General features: G+C 40.2%; 1 protein-coding gene across 11 annotated transcripts in view; it reads left to right on the top strand.

The window, feature by feature from the left end:
- Positions 1 to 16,787, top strand: part of trdn (triadin) — a 77,681-nt gene that overhangs the window by 8,869 nt on the left and 52,025 nt on the right. For all 11 annotated transcript variants that reach the window (XM_061243383.1, XM_061243384.1, XM_061243382.1 and 8 more), the window contains exons 3-5: positions 3,546 to 3,680; positions 9,627 to 9,656; positions 12,675 to 12,701. In XM_061243383.1, coding sequence (XP_061099367.1) covers positions 3,546 to 3,680; positions 9,627 to 9,656; positions 12,675 to 12,701 — 192 coding nt within the window. The remainder of the gene's footprint in view (positions 1 to 3,545; positions 3,681 to 9,626; positions 9,657 to 12,674; positions 12,702 to 16,787) is intronic.

The following is a 16,787-nucleotide window of genomic DNA, read 5'->3' as shown; positions in this document are numbered from 1 at the left end:
GTGTTATGAATGTACACGCAAGGTACTAGTCCCTCCGGAGAGTTCTTTAACCTCAGCCCATCTTTCTCTCTTTTCCTGAAAGGGATATAGTCAGCAATTATTTTGCATAGGGAGTGTAATTCGACTAGACCCGCTCATGTAAAAATTTCTGTCATTACGGATCAGAGAATCGCAAATAATCATCTTTCCAGTGGTGGCCAAATATAGTTAATCTTATTAAAATTTGCATCTCGTACTGTAATCCCTTTATAATATTTTGCCTTTGACAAATTATTCTGAAATGAACAGTGTCAAGTGTAGTAACATGGACCCTTTCAAAAGCTGATTACGCTACAAACAATAACAATAATGACAGAAGTTTGTTGGAAGCTAACAATTATTAATTAGTGACAATTATCAGAATGGCACCCTTTTCATCATGATCTGACTGGGGTACTCTCACCAATTTTATTCAACCTCAGCTACAGATGGTATGCTGTCAGTTATTTGATGCAGACAGATAGACAGACAGACGGACAGAGCCCAATTCAATGATAATGCAAGGGTAATAAGATGCGTTTTTTTCCTGTGTGGCATTTCAATAAAGGGCACATATTCTGAGCGGCGAGCAGGCTCTGCAGAACAACGGCCAGAGTGTTTTGGCTGTGAGGGATGAATTCCTCTGATGCCGATCCAAACAGTGGCTGTGGCAACCTATTGGACCGCCAGGGCTCGGCCCAGCTCCGCGAGACACACGGCTCTCTCTTTAACTCTTTGGAGTCGGAGGAAGCCGGCGCGTTAGCCACTGTTGATCTGTCAAAGACTTTATGAGGGCAGAGATGCCCTCCCCCCATGACCAAGTTGCCAGGCCACTTCAGCCTTGGGTGCCAGTTGCCCTAACCTAATTCCCAGAGTTCACACATTAGTGTTTTAATAAAACAAAATAAAAAATAAAAAATAAAACCCTGCACAGTAAAATGTTATGTTTTAATTGACTCTTACAGAGTACATATAGTCCCTGCTGGACTCAAATCTACTCTATGAGAGTTTAAGTCACACTGGACATTTTACTGTGCATCTCTATTGTTTTGGACCCCAAATTTTATGTCATTAGGCACTTGCAATTATACCTTTCAATGACTTATTTCCCACTCTTATACAGGTTTCACCTTCCTCTTTCTGTGGCCAAGTGCCAGGGGGTAGCTGGCTGCTGTGGCATTGGGCACTAGGCTGGTTCCAGACAGTGTGCAGAAGAGAAATTGTTAAGGTCTCAAGTGCAGGAAATGTGCTGACTGTATTTCAAACTGTTCAGGGAGTAGGTTAAAATGTTAATCAAACAAATGTCACTGAATTCATCAGGATTTCATTAGCATTCAAATTTTTCCACAGGCCTCTTAAAAACCGGGCTGCTGGCGTCTTGAATGTTGATGCGCTGTGGCACTGTACAAAGCAATATGCAATGTGGCGGGGAAGACGGCTCCCTGGTGGCTATTGGGGCATAGCATTAATCAAAAAATATCAATTATGTTAATATATTTAGAAAAAGGACTTACTGAGACATGTCTAAGCCAGTACATTGTATCATAGGGCACTAGAAAAGGCAAAGAAGGGAAAAAAAGTGATATAATGAGAGCAAAAATAGCATCGCATTTGATGAGGGGTTAGATAGGTGCGATACTCGATGACGCGCTCGCACAATCCGTCTAGTGCCCCCTGAATGGAGTTCTAGGCAGGGCCCTCGTGGTAATTAATTTCAATCTGAGTATCGATCGACACAAAATGGCCGCTCAACCCGTCGTTTCTACTCATAATTTTTCTATTTGCTCATGTTCCGTACAGATACACAGTACAGCGTTTAAACCCACCGTCGTCTGTGTGGATTGTGACGCGTGGCTGACCGGGGTGACTGATTGGCTGCGGTTTTTTGGGGTGTGGGCGCTGCTACTTAACTGGAGCACGCTTTTGGACACTTTTGTTCCTGCCACATTATGCATGCGGTGGAGACTTCTGTCTGTGTTTGTCACCACCCACTCTTCTGCTCATGTGTCTCTCATCCTAACAGGGCCACGCCCAGCTGCTGTCAGCAATGCAATAGAGGAGACAGAGAGTCCTAGAGGCAAGACTCCCATATGATGCATTAACGTTGCCGTGACCGTGACTCTAGCAGCACTAGGCCGTTTTTTGGGGTGTGTGATCAACTAACAAAAGAATCAACCACGTCTGTTTTTACCCTACAACCGAGACTGTCGTGACTGTGACAACCTAAACCAGCTCCTTCAAAGGTCACCTTTAGAGTGGAGTTGTGCATTAACCTATGGTTCATTACATTTCTTCGATTTGATATAATGATTTAAATAACTTTTAATGGATACCTTTTTAACCGATTAACTTAAAAAAATTTTTCAATCAGATGCGGTGTCCCTGCCTTGAATATTTTTTAACATCTTTTTGCGGTTAATATTGACACTTTCTTCAGCATAGGAGGAGAAATAATACTTATATTTATGTACATATTATATAAGTATAAAGTATCCTTGCATAACCAACGTGAAGTGTGTATTGTTATGAGTTTTTGACCTATTTTGGTGTGTGAGGTGTCTGTCAGGAATCTTGGGTCTGCTGCATGCCTTTTGGGTCACGTTTGCATATGTTTATCTTGTGAAAAAATAAACAAATTATTTTGATGTGTCTCGTTCGTGCCATTTGCCTGTCGAGCACTGCAAGCACAAAGGTGGTAAATGCTGTGTCAGAACATTCAACTTTCCCATCCAGATAATATTTTAAAATGTCTTCATCTCCACATACATTATATTTACATGTTTTGTTCAGAACTGTTAAATGTTTTTTTCCCCATCAGATCATGTCATCGCTGCCCATAGCCATCATATTGATTGTCTGCATTTCATCATTTTATTTCTTTAATGGAGTGGTATGGCTAGTAAAACATGCACATTCATTTTCTGTCACTAGGGTATATGTTCTCTTGCATTACTAGGAATGTTCCAACATGTGACAGCATTTGAAAGATGAACTTTCTTTCCTAATGTATGTGTTTGGCCATAATGTTGCTGTTGAATGAAATGTATGAAATGAATCGTTGGTACTGTACTGACATTGAAATTTTGCTGTGTATTCATGTCATAATGACTTGCAACTGATGCTGAGAATTATGTTCAGAATGTTTGGACTGCTGTGCTGAGTCTGTGAAGAGTGTTCTCTGATAAACACTGTGCATTTAAATCATTTAGAAAAGATTGAGGGTCATTATGCGAGCGTGTACAACCCAAGGAAAATGACTGGTTGGCCGTACAGTGAATAGCAGTTATGAATTTGCCTTTCAGGGCAATTTACTCACTTGAGTCCCATTTTCAAATATAAATCTGCTTGTTTCTGAAGAAATCTCAAATGAATACCTAGAAGAACCCAACATAATGGTACAGCAAACTGCGGTTTTGTTAAAATAATTGCTCTGGGTCGGAGCTTGTTAGCTTGTTGCCATAGTCCTGTGAAGCGATGTTTGGGCCAATGAAAGGCTTCCCCTGACTGCCGCGACCCTGTGCTCCCAGGAAGTATACAGGAAATTGGCTCTGATCCCATGAAAGTTGTCAATGAAGCGGTGGAGGAGTCCACGGACTGGATGAACACGGTCTTGACCTTTGTGTCGGACCTGCTCGCTCCGGAGGAGGATGATGACTACGAAGGTATTAACCAAAACCGCACCACACTTTGCACCAGCCCTTCCTGAGAATAATCGCACAAAGAAACAAACAACACCGCTGAACTTGTGTACAAACAACTACACATTTCTCAAAAGCTTTCACCTGGTAGGTTATGGGTATGCACTAACAGTGACACCTCATTAAGACTGGAGCACTTTGAATTTCTCTCCATCGTTCATGAGACCGTACTGAAGAGAAGAATTAGTAGTAGTAGTTTATTGGTACGTGTTCAGAAATAAAGGTATGAAAAGTGCTGAAAAAGGAAGAAATGCATGTTGCTGGGGCGGTACCATATAGGTACATAGAATTGTACCGCTAGCCAGCAATATAAAATTAATTTGTACCTTTTTTACTTGGCAAAAGTAACTAAAAATTACTCTACTTTTGGGAAATATAATCCTTGAAGCATAAAAATGTATCTCCACTGTCACTATTTCTGAGAATGTTACATCACAAACTATACTGTATACAGTCTAACTTACGTACTGAAAAGTAGAAACAATACATCAATACATATATGCACACATACTGTATTAATAGTAAGAACAGAATGTTATATTAGGGAAAGGGGCTGATGCATGAGGAAGCTTATGTACAGGAGACGATCTCAGCAGTCTGTACAAAAGTGTACAGTACTCAAACCACCCTCAGGTCTGTCATAAATCTGTCAGAAATTTAGGGCTCTGTATGATGGGAAACCATGATAAGAATGCATTTAGTATTCATATCATCACACCCAAGTGTTCACAGTCGCAGAGTCACCCCTGCCTACAGAGATCTACACTGCCACTGTAACCTGAATATGGCACACTTTTTTACAGCTTTTCGCAGAGAAGACATTTGAGACTGAAGAAAAAGGCTGTATATCCACAGTGTGAAACCCTAACCTTGTGTAACAGGCACGTGTGATTGTAAAGAAGAACAATAAAGTCAACAGAAAAAAAGCGCAAGCCACCTCATTTTTCATCCGTCTATCTACCCCATCCTATCCCGCATTACATACCCTCACCTCCCCTCCCCCGTCACACCCCCGTGGGTCTTCTCTGTCACCAGACGCTCTGCTCACGGACGTCACCCCACCTCACGGGAGTCACGCTTCGTTGCTTGCTCAGGGCCCGTCGTGAATGCGTGTAGCGCGCTGGCGCGGCCACGCCTCAATGCACAGAACCACATCCTGCACGATCTCCACCACGGGAGCACGTACAGCCTTTTCCCATACCATTTCCCGGGAGGAAATTACCATAGGGAATGTGGGATTTTCCGCACCCCTGTCGTATTCTGTCAAACCATAATGGGTGGCCTGTAGCTTAGTGGTTAAGGTACCTGACTGGGACCTGCTAGGTTGGAGGTTCAATCCCAGGTGTAGCCACGATGAGATCCATACTGTGAGCAAGGCCCTGAACCCCACATTGCTCCGGGGGGGGGTTTGTTCCCTGCTTAGTCAACTGCAAGTCACTTTGGATAACTAACATGTAATGTAAAACCATATCTGATTTATTTTTGGGATATCCGTCAACCCAGTCAACATGCACACTGTCAGCCATGGAGGAGGGGGAATATCCCATATAAATAACAAACGACTCCAGCATGAAACCCATATGGCTTCAACGCATTAACATAAATCCATAGGTCAAAATGGCCTTCTTCCAAGACCTATCTTACGGGAGTGATGTACAGTGCTGTCTGTACAGTAAGTCTTTTGGACAGTGGTGCAATTCTGCTCTTTTGGCTCTGTACTCCAGCACATTGGATTTGAAATGACAGTAATGAATAATGAAGCGAAGGCGGTCACCTTCAATTTGAGGGCATTTACTGTACATCCGTATTAAAGAAGAAATTACATCCTGTTTGTATACATAGTCCCCCCATTTTAGGGGACCAAAAGTAATTGGACAGTTGGCTTCGCATCTGTTTCTGGTTAGTCAGTTTGTTTGGGATCAACAGTTACGTATCAATGAAGCCAAGTGAGCCAGCACCTATATATATGATTTGCAGATGGGGTTCTTGGCTCTTGGGCAGTTCTTTTTAGCCTCCAGACTTTGCTCTTGCCATCACTCTGATACAAGTCAACTATGGTGTCATCTGTCCACAAGACCTTTTCCCAGAGCTGTGTGTGCTCTTTTCAGTACAACTTAACAAACTGTAACCTGACCATCTTTTTATTAGCCAAAGAGTGGTTTGCATCTTGCAGTGTAGCCTCTGCAGATCTGTTTGTGAAGTCTTCTGCGGAGAGAAGTCACTAACACATCCACATCTGCCTCCTGATGAGTGTTTGGAGGTTTTTCTTAATGACGAGAATGGCGAGAATTCTTCGGTCATCAACTGTAGAGGTCATCCTTGGCCTACCAGTCCCGTTGCAATTGGCTGAGCTCACCAGTGCTCTCTTTCATCTCAATGATGTCCCAAACAGTTGATTTTGAAAGGTTATAGTTTGGCCTATGACTCTGCCTGTTTTTCTTATTTCTCAGCCTCATAATTGCTTCCTTGACTTTCAACTGTAGTCCTCATGTTGCCAAAGCCAATAACAGACTTCAAAGGCAATCAAAAGCCTAAAATCAAGACTAGATACTGAAAGGTTTCTTATACCTGCACTAAGGAAGCTACTGCAGACACATGACAAATCAGAAACCCCTGAGAAGCCAATTACTTTTGGTCCCCTAAAATGGATATGTATAAAAATGGATGTAATTCCTGAACAGATCACCAAATATGGATGTAAATACCCTCACATTCAAGTTGATAGTCTGCACCTTAACCTCATTATCCTTGTTTAATTTCACATCCAATGTGCTGATATACAGAGCCAAAAGAACAGAAATACTTACAGACTGCACTGTATGTATACTGTAGAACCTAAGCAATGCATCAGACATGGATTTTAAAAGCATTTGAAACTTTGAAGCGACATCAAAATGCATACATTTTTTTGCATCTGAGATATTAAGGAGCTTGATAAGGCATAATTTTACTTGCTACATCTGTTAAGCAATGATAAATAATGCATTATAATTAAGGCTGTTTGTCCCCAAATATATTGGCTAAAGTCACAAACACAGCAGTTGTTGAAAATCACAGAAAACAGAGTTTGTAAAATTGCTATTTAATTAATAGACTTCTTGCGCAGCAGTAGTTGAAAAAGGTTGAAATAACATGTGTAACTGAAAGTGCTTGAAGTTTCAAGAAAATCAGCAGGAAGTTAAGAAGCTAGGAACAAATATGAGTAAAATGTATTTATTGCTGGTACATTTAATTGCTTCAGTCCATCACAGATAGAAATAACATTCTGTTCAACAACATTACCATAATGGAGAAAGAGTGCTTGGTTTCAACACTGTTGACAGAGGCCGTCAAAACTCTCAGTGCAACAGCTGACAAGGACCGGAATCTTGACCCCAGCACATTCCAGAATCTATATTGGTTGTTGCACTGCGTTTCTCCCTGCATTTGGTACAGTAGTATGGTTTAAATGCTTAGTGTCTATACAAATCACAATGTAGGCTATGTTAAGACGACAGTTACCTTACAAAAGGCAGAAAATCACAGAAAGCACTACAACACCCAGCCATAATTATAACTGCTTCAGTGTTGATACATAATTTATGTTGAATATCATATTCTTAAACTGGAATATAAATGCAAGCACTTCAGTCACACTTTCATTGACTAAAAACTTTAACACCTTAAATGTTTCATTAAAACATCAGCTGTTCTACAAAGGATTACTGTAGATTCAGCCCAAAGCAATTTTTTTGTGTGTGAGTTTTTGCAGGATAACCCTAATTGTGAGGAACATATCATCATTATAGGTTCACAATTATGAGGGATGAATTTGGTGACAATATAGAGCCAATGTACAGTACATTGCAGTGGAATAACACAGCCAGAAACCTTGGCCTTATAGCCTATACCTTTCACCAGCTGACATCGCTGTGACCAGAAGTCTGCAGCAGTAAAATAGTTGGCTTCATTGTACCCAGGGTAGACAGGGCTTAATTCAGCTACAGTTCCTCTTGTTACTGCTACATTAACTTCTCCCAATGACACAGCAGGCATCCACATTCCACCAGTTATCACCGATGAGAGATAATCCTCTCCTCCAATTGGCACTATATCTGCCATCTTAATGTGTGGCCTTAAGTGTAAAAAATAGTGTCTGGCACACAGGAGAGTGCATTGGAGGCATGCGCAGGCTTCTGCCTCCGTAACAGGGTCTCCAGTGGCACAAACAGTGATTCCAAAATGGAGGAAAATATGTATTTTATCACAGCTTTAACAGCATGATTTGAACATGAAATTTTCACCTGCTTGCATACACAAAAAATACATTTTTGACTTTTTGACACAAGGGATATTGTCTCACAAATACCGGGTTTCAGGATTTTAGCGAAGCTAAATGTTTTATTTCAGTTGAAACATATTTAGTTTAGAAAGGACTAAGTTTGCTGTTAATTTAAATACTATATGACTTACATACTGTATAATATATTCAGTAATATCGTATGTGATCTTACTGTAAATATTTAGTTGCTAGGGAAGTTTATAAAACTGAAGGATAGCTGGTGAACCTGGCCCCCAGAGGTAATTTTCTCAGAAGTGGAGTTCCTTGTGACTTTTAAAGTAGAACTACTATGTTCAAAATGTCAAAATTGCCAATATTTTTAAAGCTTGGAACACTTCACTTTAATTAAGTTTAAGTAAATTTGACATTTACCTCGTTTAAACAGATCCTGTCATGCTGTCAAATGTATAATTTCCCCTCTGGTGGTTAGTATGTAATGGACAGCTCGCGGAAAGTTCCAGAAGGTATCGACAAACCTCCTGACATTTCACTGGCTGTACCTGTGAAGAAGATGACTGGCTTTTCTGTCTGTGAGCACACAGTAGGAGCAGCCTGATGGTCAAGAAGGCTGTAAACTTCATCACAATCCATCTGTGTTAACAAGGACAGCGTGACAGTGAGGGAGAGAGAGAGGGAGAGAGAGAGAGATTTTAATGACACACAGGGTGATGAAGGGACATTGGCATCTTCAATCACTTTAGATTCTCAATAGTTCTCCAAAAAAACTGTAGACTGTACCCTGAGCAATCCACCATGGTAGTAGAGTGTTGTGTTATAAAGAATATAAATCCACAGTGAAGAGTGAAATATGTATGTATGAAATCCTTCCTCTGGAGGATATGCTTTTAAGAATGTATTTATACTTAGGAGAAACTATAAGTGTGATTATTTAGTGAAAAAAGAATCCACTCACCAAATACCATCCCAAACATAACACATACTAACACTATTACAGTTTTTTCTCTCACCATTTAACAGGAAAAAAATCTAATTGTTTCCTAACAGAGCGCTAATTTCATAGAAAAAAATGTTGAGAGTTTATTTTTAGAAAGGCAGAGTTGTCAGAACAAATTGTTCCATGGGTGCTTCAGGCTAAATTAGCAATTTGCAATCCATTTATAATTAAAAATCTATTCACCAAGGTTTCATAGCATGATGTATGACTGTTTCACCATGTAGACCGTTTGAGATAGTTGTATAACACCCTGTAATTTCATCTGCACAAATATTTATGCTTTGTCCTATGTTTAACTTTTTGTACAGACAGTCCACTAATAAGTGCATTTTTTAAATTAAATGAGTTATATATCTGCACAGGGCAGATGTTTGAGGTCATTGTTAGTGGTTACATTTGCACCTGACCAAGATAGCTTTTAAACTTTGCTCTCAAGATATTCAGTGGGGTCTGACATCTCTCTGTCCCTCTCTCTGTCCCTCCCTTCTCTCTCTCTCTGCTCTCTCTCTATCCCTCTGTCTCTTTCTCCCTCTCTCTAATCCGCATATATAATTTATTCAGTATTATAAATGTTTCAGCAGACCTGTTTTGCAGGTTTTTTCATCACACTGACTGGTTTTCTCCTGTGATCCAGGTGGCCGGGCGCATGCAGTGAGGAAAAAAGGTTTGTGCTTATTTATTTATTTAAAAATAATAATGATTTGAACACATTTGAAATGGAAACGCAAACTGCCGCAATCTCAGTATTACAGTGCTTTTCATCCCCCCCCCCCCCCCCCCCCGCGCTTTTACCGCTCTTAAACAACAGTAAATCAAAGTACTTTGAAGAGAAGCGGCCGTTAATAGGAAGAAAGCGTCATCGGGGGGGAAAGAACGAACGCATGCCTTCCTTCGTAGTTCAGTTCCTGGGTGTACCTCGGGTAGCATTTTCCGCGTGCTAATGAAGATATGTTGAAGCGGGGCTTCGTCGCCGCTAACAAACTGAAATTGCAGCATGGCCACTCAAACTTCCACAGGAAAGGGAAGGGCGGCTGCATATAAAACAGCTTGTGTTTGCTTCTACTCGACGCATGTCTTTGCCCTCCAGTGTCCTTTGAAGGGTAGCATTATGGGACCCGAGGAGATCTGATGAAGGCCCCTCTGCCTGTCTCGGCGCTCAGGAATATTCATGAGCACTCAAGCCCGCAGCCCGCTTTGATTATGATAGGCAGCTGCTATGATGTCGCTCGTAACCATGGCGATTACCGCTAGAGCCAAGCCGCACCAAACTTTGAAAGGCACGGGCACACATCTGGATCGCTCAGGTTTAGAAAAAAAGCCGAATGCCGAATTAAACGTTTTCTGTTAAATCGGAAGAATGATACATCTTGGATTAAACAAAACATGATAAAATAGAAGATAACAACAACTCTACAGGGGGACTTTAATGAACCTTGTAGTGGAAAGCTATCACTTCTAACATTTTTTAAAAATTATTTACTTTTTCCAGTCATCCTTTCATCTTGATAGACATGCATACTGATTACCGATTCACAATAATATTAGTCTCATATCAGTGAGATTGAAATTAATTTATTGGTATCAGCCTGATACTAAGATTATGGCTGATATGATGACACAATATGCATGTGCCAGATAGGCAGTGCATTACATGTGTTGCTAATGGTGGAAAAAAGTAGCCTGAGTATAGTTATTTGAACCCATTCATATTTTTCATTTATCATATTTACCAGTTGAACTGACAACAAAGCTGTCCAGACTCTTTCCTCTTTACAGCTATCCAGCAATTATTTAGCCACAATGCGCTCTGCTTAATAAGAGTGGGAAATATTTTATTACATAAATACAATGCAGGCGGCACGGATGGTGCAGTGGATAGCACTGCCGCCTCACAGCAAGGAGGTCCTGGGTTCGAATCCCCGTCGGCCGGGGCCTCTCTGTGCAGAGTTTGCATGTTCTCCCGGTGTCTGCGTGGGTTTCCTCTGGGTACTCCGGTTTCCTCCCACAGTCCAAAGACATGCAGGTTAGGCTGATTGGAGAGTCTAAATTGCCCATAGGTGTGAGTGTGTGAGTGTATGAGTGTATGAGTGAATGGTGTGTGTGCCCTGCGATGGACTGGCGAGCTGTCCAGGGTATATTCCTGCCTTTCGCCCAATGTATGCTGGGATAGGCTCCAGCCCCCCTGCGACCCTGTTCAGGATAAGTGGGTTAAGATAATGGATGGATGGATGGATGGATAAATACAATGCTACATTTTTTCTTCAAATTGACATCTGCGCTTAACGTAGACGTTTGGTTGCAATTAGCATTCGTGTTTTTATGTAAAATGTCATTGACATTAGCCGAGGGGTCAGACTAATGTTAAATACTGATCTTATCAAATTCCCATATCATTCGTCTTTAATATCAATCGCGCACAGAAGACAAGAAGAATTAAAATCAATAACTGACCCATTGCCCTTCAGATCATTTTAAGCCCTCCATCAAACCAGTACTGGGGAGCAGTCTGTTTAAATGTTATATTTTTAGTCTGACTTAAAATAATGTAACTCTTGTTTTGGCCTGATTGCTTCCTAAAGCCATTACTTTTAAAGTTCATTAAATTGTAATATTTCTTAAAAGAAAAATAGGTACATGCACCTGTTTCTAAATATGGTATTTTTCCCAAAGCAGAAAGAAACCATTATAAAAAATGAAACAATTTATTAGTGATTGCAGTGTGTGATGCTTCAAAGCATTAAGAGCACTCAAGAACTCAAAAGCTGAACACAACACCACAACAAAAGACTCTACCTGTTCTGAATTTAAAACACTTCCGCGCCCTTTGCACCTAATGCGTCCCCCACAAATGACATTCACTATGAAAAGGAATATTAATGCAAACATGAATCGGGTGAAATCCCATTTAAAATGCAGACTATTTCCTCACCCATAGAACTGTGTATTGTCATTGACAGATACATAAAAAATAAGTAAATGTACAATTTCAGCATTTAGCTGGTGTAGAATAAGAAGAATTTGACAACATAATGCCTTCAATTTAGTCATATTGACACGCGTGAGCTTGAAGGATCTTGATAGAAATTAAACAATGAAACTCTTCCAAAATATAGATGACGAAGATGAAGAAGAGGATGATTATGATGATTATTATTATTATGATGATGATGATGAGGAGGAGGAGGATGAGGAGGAGCAAGACTCAGAAGGTACAATGTTTTTATCCACCATCAATACATTTGCAAAAATGTCTATAAAATATCAAATTAATTATTAGTTATGTTATTATTCATTATAATAATTGATTAATAAAATATGCTAATCTGCATTTGCATAACCATAACCATAACCACAACTACATTATTTCAGTGCTAACAAAATATTTTGAAATGCTTTGCTACAGTATGCTATTGCTAGTCACATTGACCAACTCAATGTACTATTGCTAGTCACATAACCAGCTACTCAACTGAGCTATGCATTTTGAAGTACTCATGTAATAACTTGTAATAACTATCATTAACTATCATTAATAGTTCAAATGTATAAATGAATTAGCATTAATTTATATATTTCAGGAAAGCCTATTTAATAATAATGAGAAATGTCCTCATTTGCATACCATCATATGAAATTACTATTATTATTTTACTTCATAAGATGTGTTTTCCTTCGCTTCTAGGAGAATTTCTACCACCCAGGGAGACAGGTTTGTGGCCACTAATCTTTGATCCTAACTGTAAGGATGAGAGCATGTATGGAAATAAGATTGCATTTAATAACAAATGCATTTGGCCATGTGTGGCATTTTGCATTATGCTTTAATAGTGTGTGGTCATTATCACTACCAGATTGACTGATGAAGAATGGATCTCTTTCTGTCATTGATTGCCTGGTAATGTGGTATTAAGGGCATGCACATGATTAGATGTTCAATTTGTTTCATGACAGCATAATCATGCATACAGTGCTAATCAAGATATATGCATATTTGTCTCATTATCTATTGCTGCATGAAGGCACATTGCACACAATTCAAAAATGCTAATTTTGTGGTTAAAGAATTGTTGTGAATTATTTTACACAGAGTTTGTACATTTGGTATGGCAACGTGATCTAAATGCAGTCACATAGCTGAGTGGTATTGTGACTTCATTTTTTGTTTTTTTGTTTATGTATTGCTGTTATGTAGGCATGTTGTTTTTATCTTTAATTCAGTAACTATAGTGCCAACATAAGGTTAAGGCTAATTCAATGAATGACAAATACACAACTGCTTAGGATATTTAGACAAACAAAGCATAGTTGCTTTATTTATATCAGTTCATATTCAAGTACTTATTACATTTAATTAAAAATAACTAAAGTGTACTGTACAGCATGTGGATAGTGAGTCATTATTAGAATTCATCACTGTCATCTAATGAGTACTGAATGATTTCCTGTATAGCAATATTTAATGAACACTTTTCAGCAATTAAAATATTTTAGAGAGAAGTGCCGCTCAAAGAGTCCGTTTTTTTCAGATTTGATCTTATCAGTTTGTTATAAACAATGTTATCAAATAACTTACATACCAATCACAGTATTTCAGGCTATAACGGCCATACTTGTTTGCTTTATGGTCAGGAATTAACTGCATTTTGTAATATTTTGTTCATTTGGTTTGGTTTATTTGTTTTGGTTCAGTGGTTGTGGTTTGTATCTACTCCAGTGGTGTGTTCCGATGGTTTGTTGTAATTCCCTACCTCTAACCTGTGGTTTTCCAATGTATACCAAGCATGACAGGTGTCCTCACCAGGAAAGTGTCAGCTGTGAGAAATGGACGCCATGCAAAATGGGTCTACCTGCCCCCCTTGTCACTACCACTGTGTTTGGCATTGTCCCTCAGACTGATTGACTGGCCTTGACCACTTTTCCTTTGCAACCATCTAACTGGTCAGCTTGTTCACACTATCGTTGGTTTCTACTTTACCTATGCATCTGCGTGCATATGAATCTGATTTCAAATCTCTGTGGGGTATGTTTTTATATAAATGTCCTGCATGGAAACTCATGTTCGTCACAGTTTTATATTCAACATGTTGCACGCATTCCCAGGAATTACTTTTCACGAATGAGTCCAAGAAAAGTACGTCCAGAAACATGTTCTTACTGAGATACTCACAAAGCAACCCGTGAAGTGCGAGCAGCATGGGTGGGCTGACCTGTTAAAGTTGTGCTGTACCGGGTAACGTATGTGTGTGAACTCTCACACAGCATTTACTCTTGGGGTTAGAGCACCAACGCTCTTAGCTTGCGTGCTCTGCACCTCCCCGGGTGTGTACGCATGATATTAAGACAAACAAAACAACGCTTGATGATGCAGTTGCAGAAATGATGGAGGAGGAGCAGGCAGATGATCAGGCTCCGGTTGGTGAAGAGGGTGATCAGGAGGAGGAAGATGACGTTGTAGAGGAGAAGGAAGAGGAGGAGGAGGAGGAGGAGGTGGTGGGGGTGGAAGAGGAGGAGGAAGATGACCATGACACCGTTGATGAAGATGTTCTTGAGGAGGAGGGGGCGGAGGGTGTGGAAGGAGAAGAGGAGGAGGAGGGTGATTCAGCTGCAATTGAAACTGATGATGAGGAAGCTGATGAACAGGAAGAAGATGATGAAGATGACATTGTAGATGATGGTGAAGGAGAGGAGGTCAGTGTTGAAGAACCTGCTGATGAAGACACAGTGGAGGATGATGATGATATTGATGATGCTGATGCTCTTGAGGGTGGTGAAGCTGCTGATGTTGCTGCCGCTGCTGCTGCTGCTGATGATGATGATGATGATGATGATGACATTGTTATAGATCAGGGTGGTGAAACTGATGATAAAAAAGAGGAGGCAGATGACAAAACAGTTAGCGATGATGAAGTTGATGACAAAGTTGGTGCTGATGCCCCTGAGGAAGAAAAAGATGATGATGATGATGATGATGCAGTAGAGGTAACAGATGCTGCTGCTGTTGCTACTAATGCTGATGACAGCACAGTGATTGAACAAGAAGTTCAAGATGATGTAGATACGGATAAAGTTGACAGTGATGTCATCGCAGAGGAAGAAGCTGATGAGGGTGCAGAAACACCTGATGCCAAAGATGACGCTGTTGTTGAAGAAGCTAAAGATCTTTCTGATGACAAAGACAGCGATCAAGATGATTCAGGTGACGATGTCAGTACACAAGGTGATCAACCTGAAGATGCTAAAGATGAGGTTAGCATTGATGCTACCGGCGATGCTGAGGCGCCTGATGATGATGACAAAGATGGTGACAAACCTGATAGCGATGCTCAGGAGGAAGTTGAGCATGATGTCAGTAAAGATGACAAAGATGATGTCGCTGATGATGATGACAAAGACACAGCTAGCACTGCTGGCGATGACGATGACGATAAACATGATGTCAGTGATGATGACAAAGGTGATGTCACTGATGTTACTGCTGATACAGATGAAGGCAAAGTGGCTGCTCAGGATGAGGATGATGATGATGACACTACTGATGCCACAATAAAAGATGATTCTGATCAAACAGAAGATAAAGCAGATGATATTGACACAAAAGATCATGAAGAGGTTGTGAAAGAGACTGATGACACTGTCAAAGAGGGGAGTGCCATCGAAGAAGTGGATGCTGCTAAAAAAACAGAAGATGATGCTAAGCAGGATGATGGTGAGCAGTTAAAGGCTGATGACAGTAGAGGTGATGATCTTGAAGAAAAAACTGATGATGGAGTTGAGAAGGATCTCGTGGAGAAAATTGACACACAAAAAGTAGTTGATAAAGATGAGGTTGAAGTAGTAGAGGAGGCAGTCGAGGTAGAACAAGATACGACAGCTGGTGATGACATCACTGCTGACATCATAAAAGATAGCATTACTATTACTATGTCTCAGGCTGATGATGTGGAGGAAGGCGATGAGGACAAGGATCAGGAAGGAGAAAAGGAAGCTGAAGATAAAATCCCACTAGTTGAAACTCAGGAGGTAGATGGTGAGGAGAAAGAGAAAGATGAGGATGACCAAGTTGATGCACTTGGTGATGTAAAAACTGCTGACATCACTGAGGGTGAAAAGGAGGAAGCTGATGATGTGCAGAGGGCAGTTGAAGAAAAACCTGTGGACCAGCTGCAGGAACAGAGCCCAGTTCCCCAGGCAGGTGAAAAAGATGATAAAGATCTGGGCAGTAAAGAGGATAACAAGGATAAGGACACAGTAGATGATGATAGCGATGATAGTGATGAAGTCAAAAAGCAGGCTTCGGATGCAAACGCTGATTTAATCAAAGAGGAGTGGATGAAAGCTGAAACCATTCCGGTGTGCACATGCCAAGTTATGGGTCACACCTTGGAGGCAATCGTTCAAGAAAAAGATGACGGTCTACATGAACAGCATATGAAAGGTATTACTATTTTTAGTATTTAAATTCCTTCATTTTGAAATGCACAGTTGCTACTATAATTTATAATTTATTGCATAATTTAAAATAGATTATGCGATATGTCAGGCTGTTATGGTAATAGTGTATAAACATATATTGAAGGTAGTCATGTGCAAATGTCTTTAGAGGAGTGATTGTGCATAGGAGTTCTTCTATTTGAGTAGCTAGTACAAGTCCATCAGTAGAACACACCAGTAACATATTCCTGTAATATGACTATTAACATTAATGATTTAGCATGAAATTACATTAGTCTGGTAAAACAGGCTAATTTAGTGTGTGGCTGATCAACAATTAGGTTTATATTATTGAAATCTAATC

Source organism: Conger conger, chromosome 5 (genome assembly GCF_963514075.1).
Source record: "Conger conger chromosome 5, fConCon1.1, whole genome shotgun sequence".
Taxonomy (NCBI): Eukaryota; Metazoa; Chordata; class Actinopteri; order Anguilliformes; family Congridae; genus Conger; species Conger conger.
Note: the sequence above shows the minus strand (reverse complement) of the source record. Positions and strands in the feature narration are given on the sequence as shown.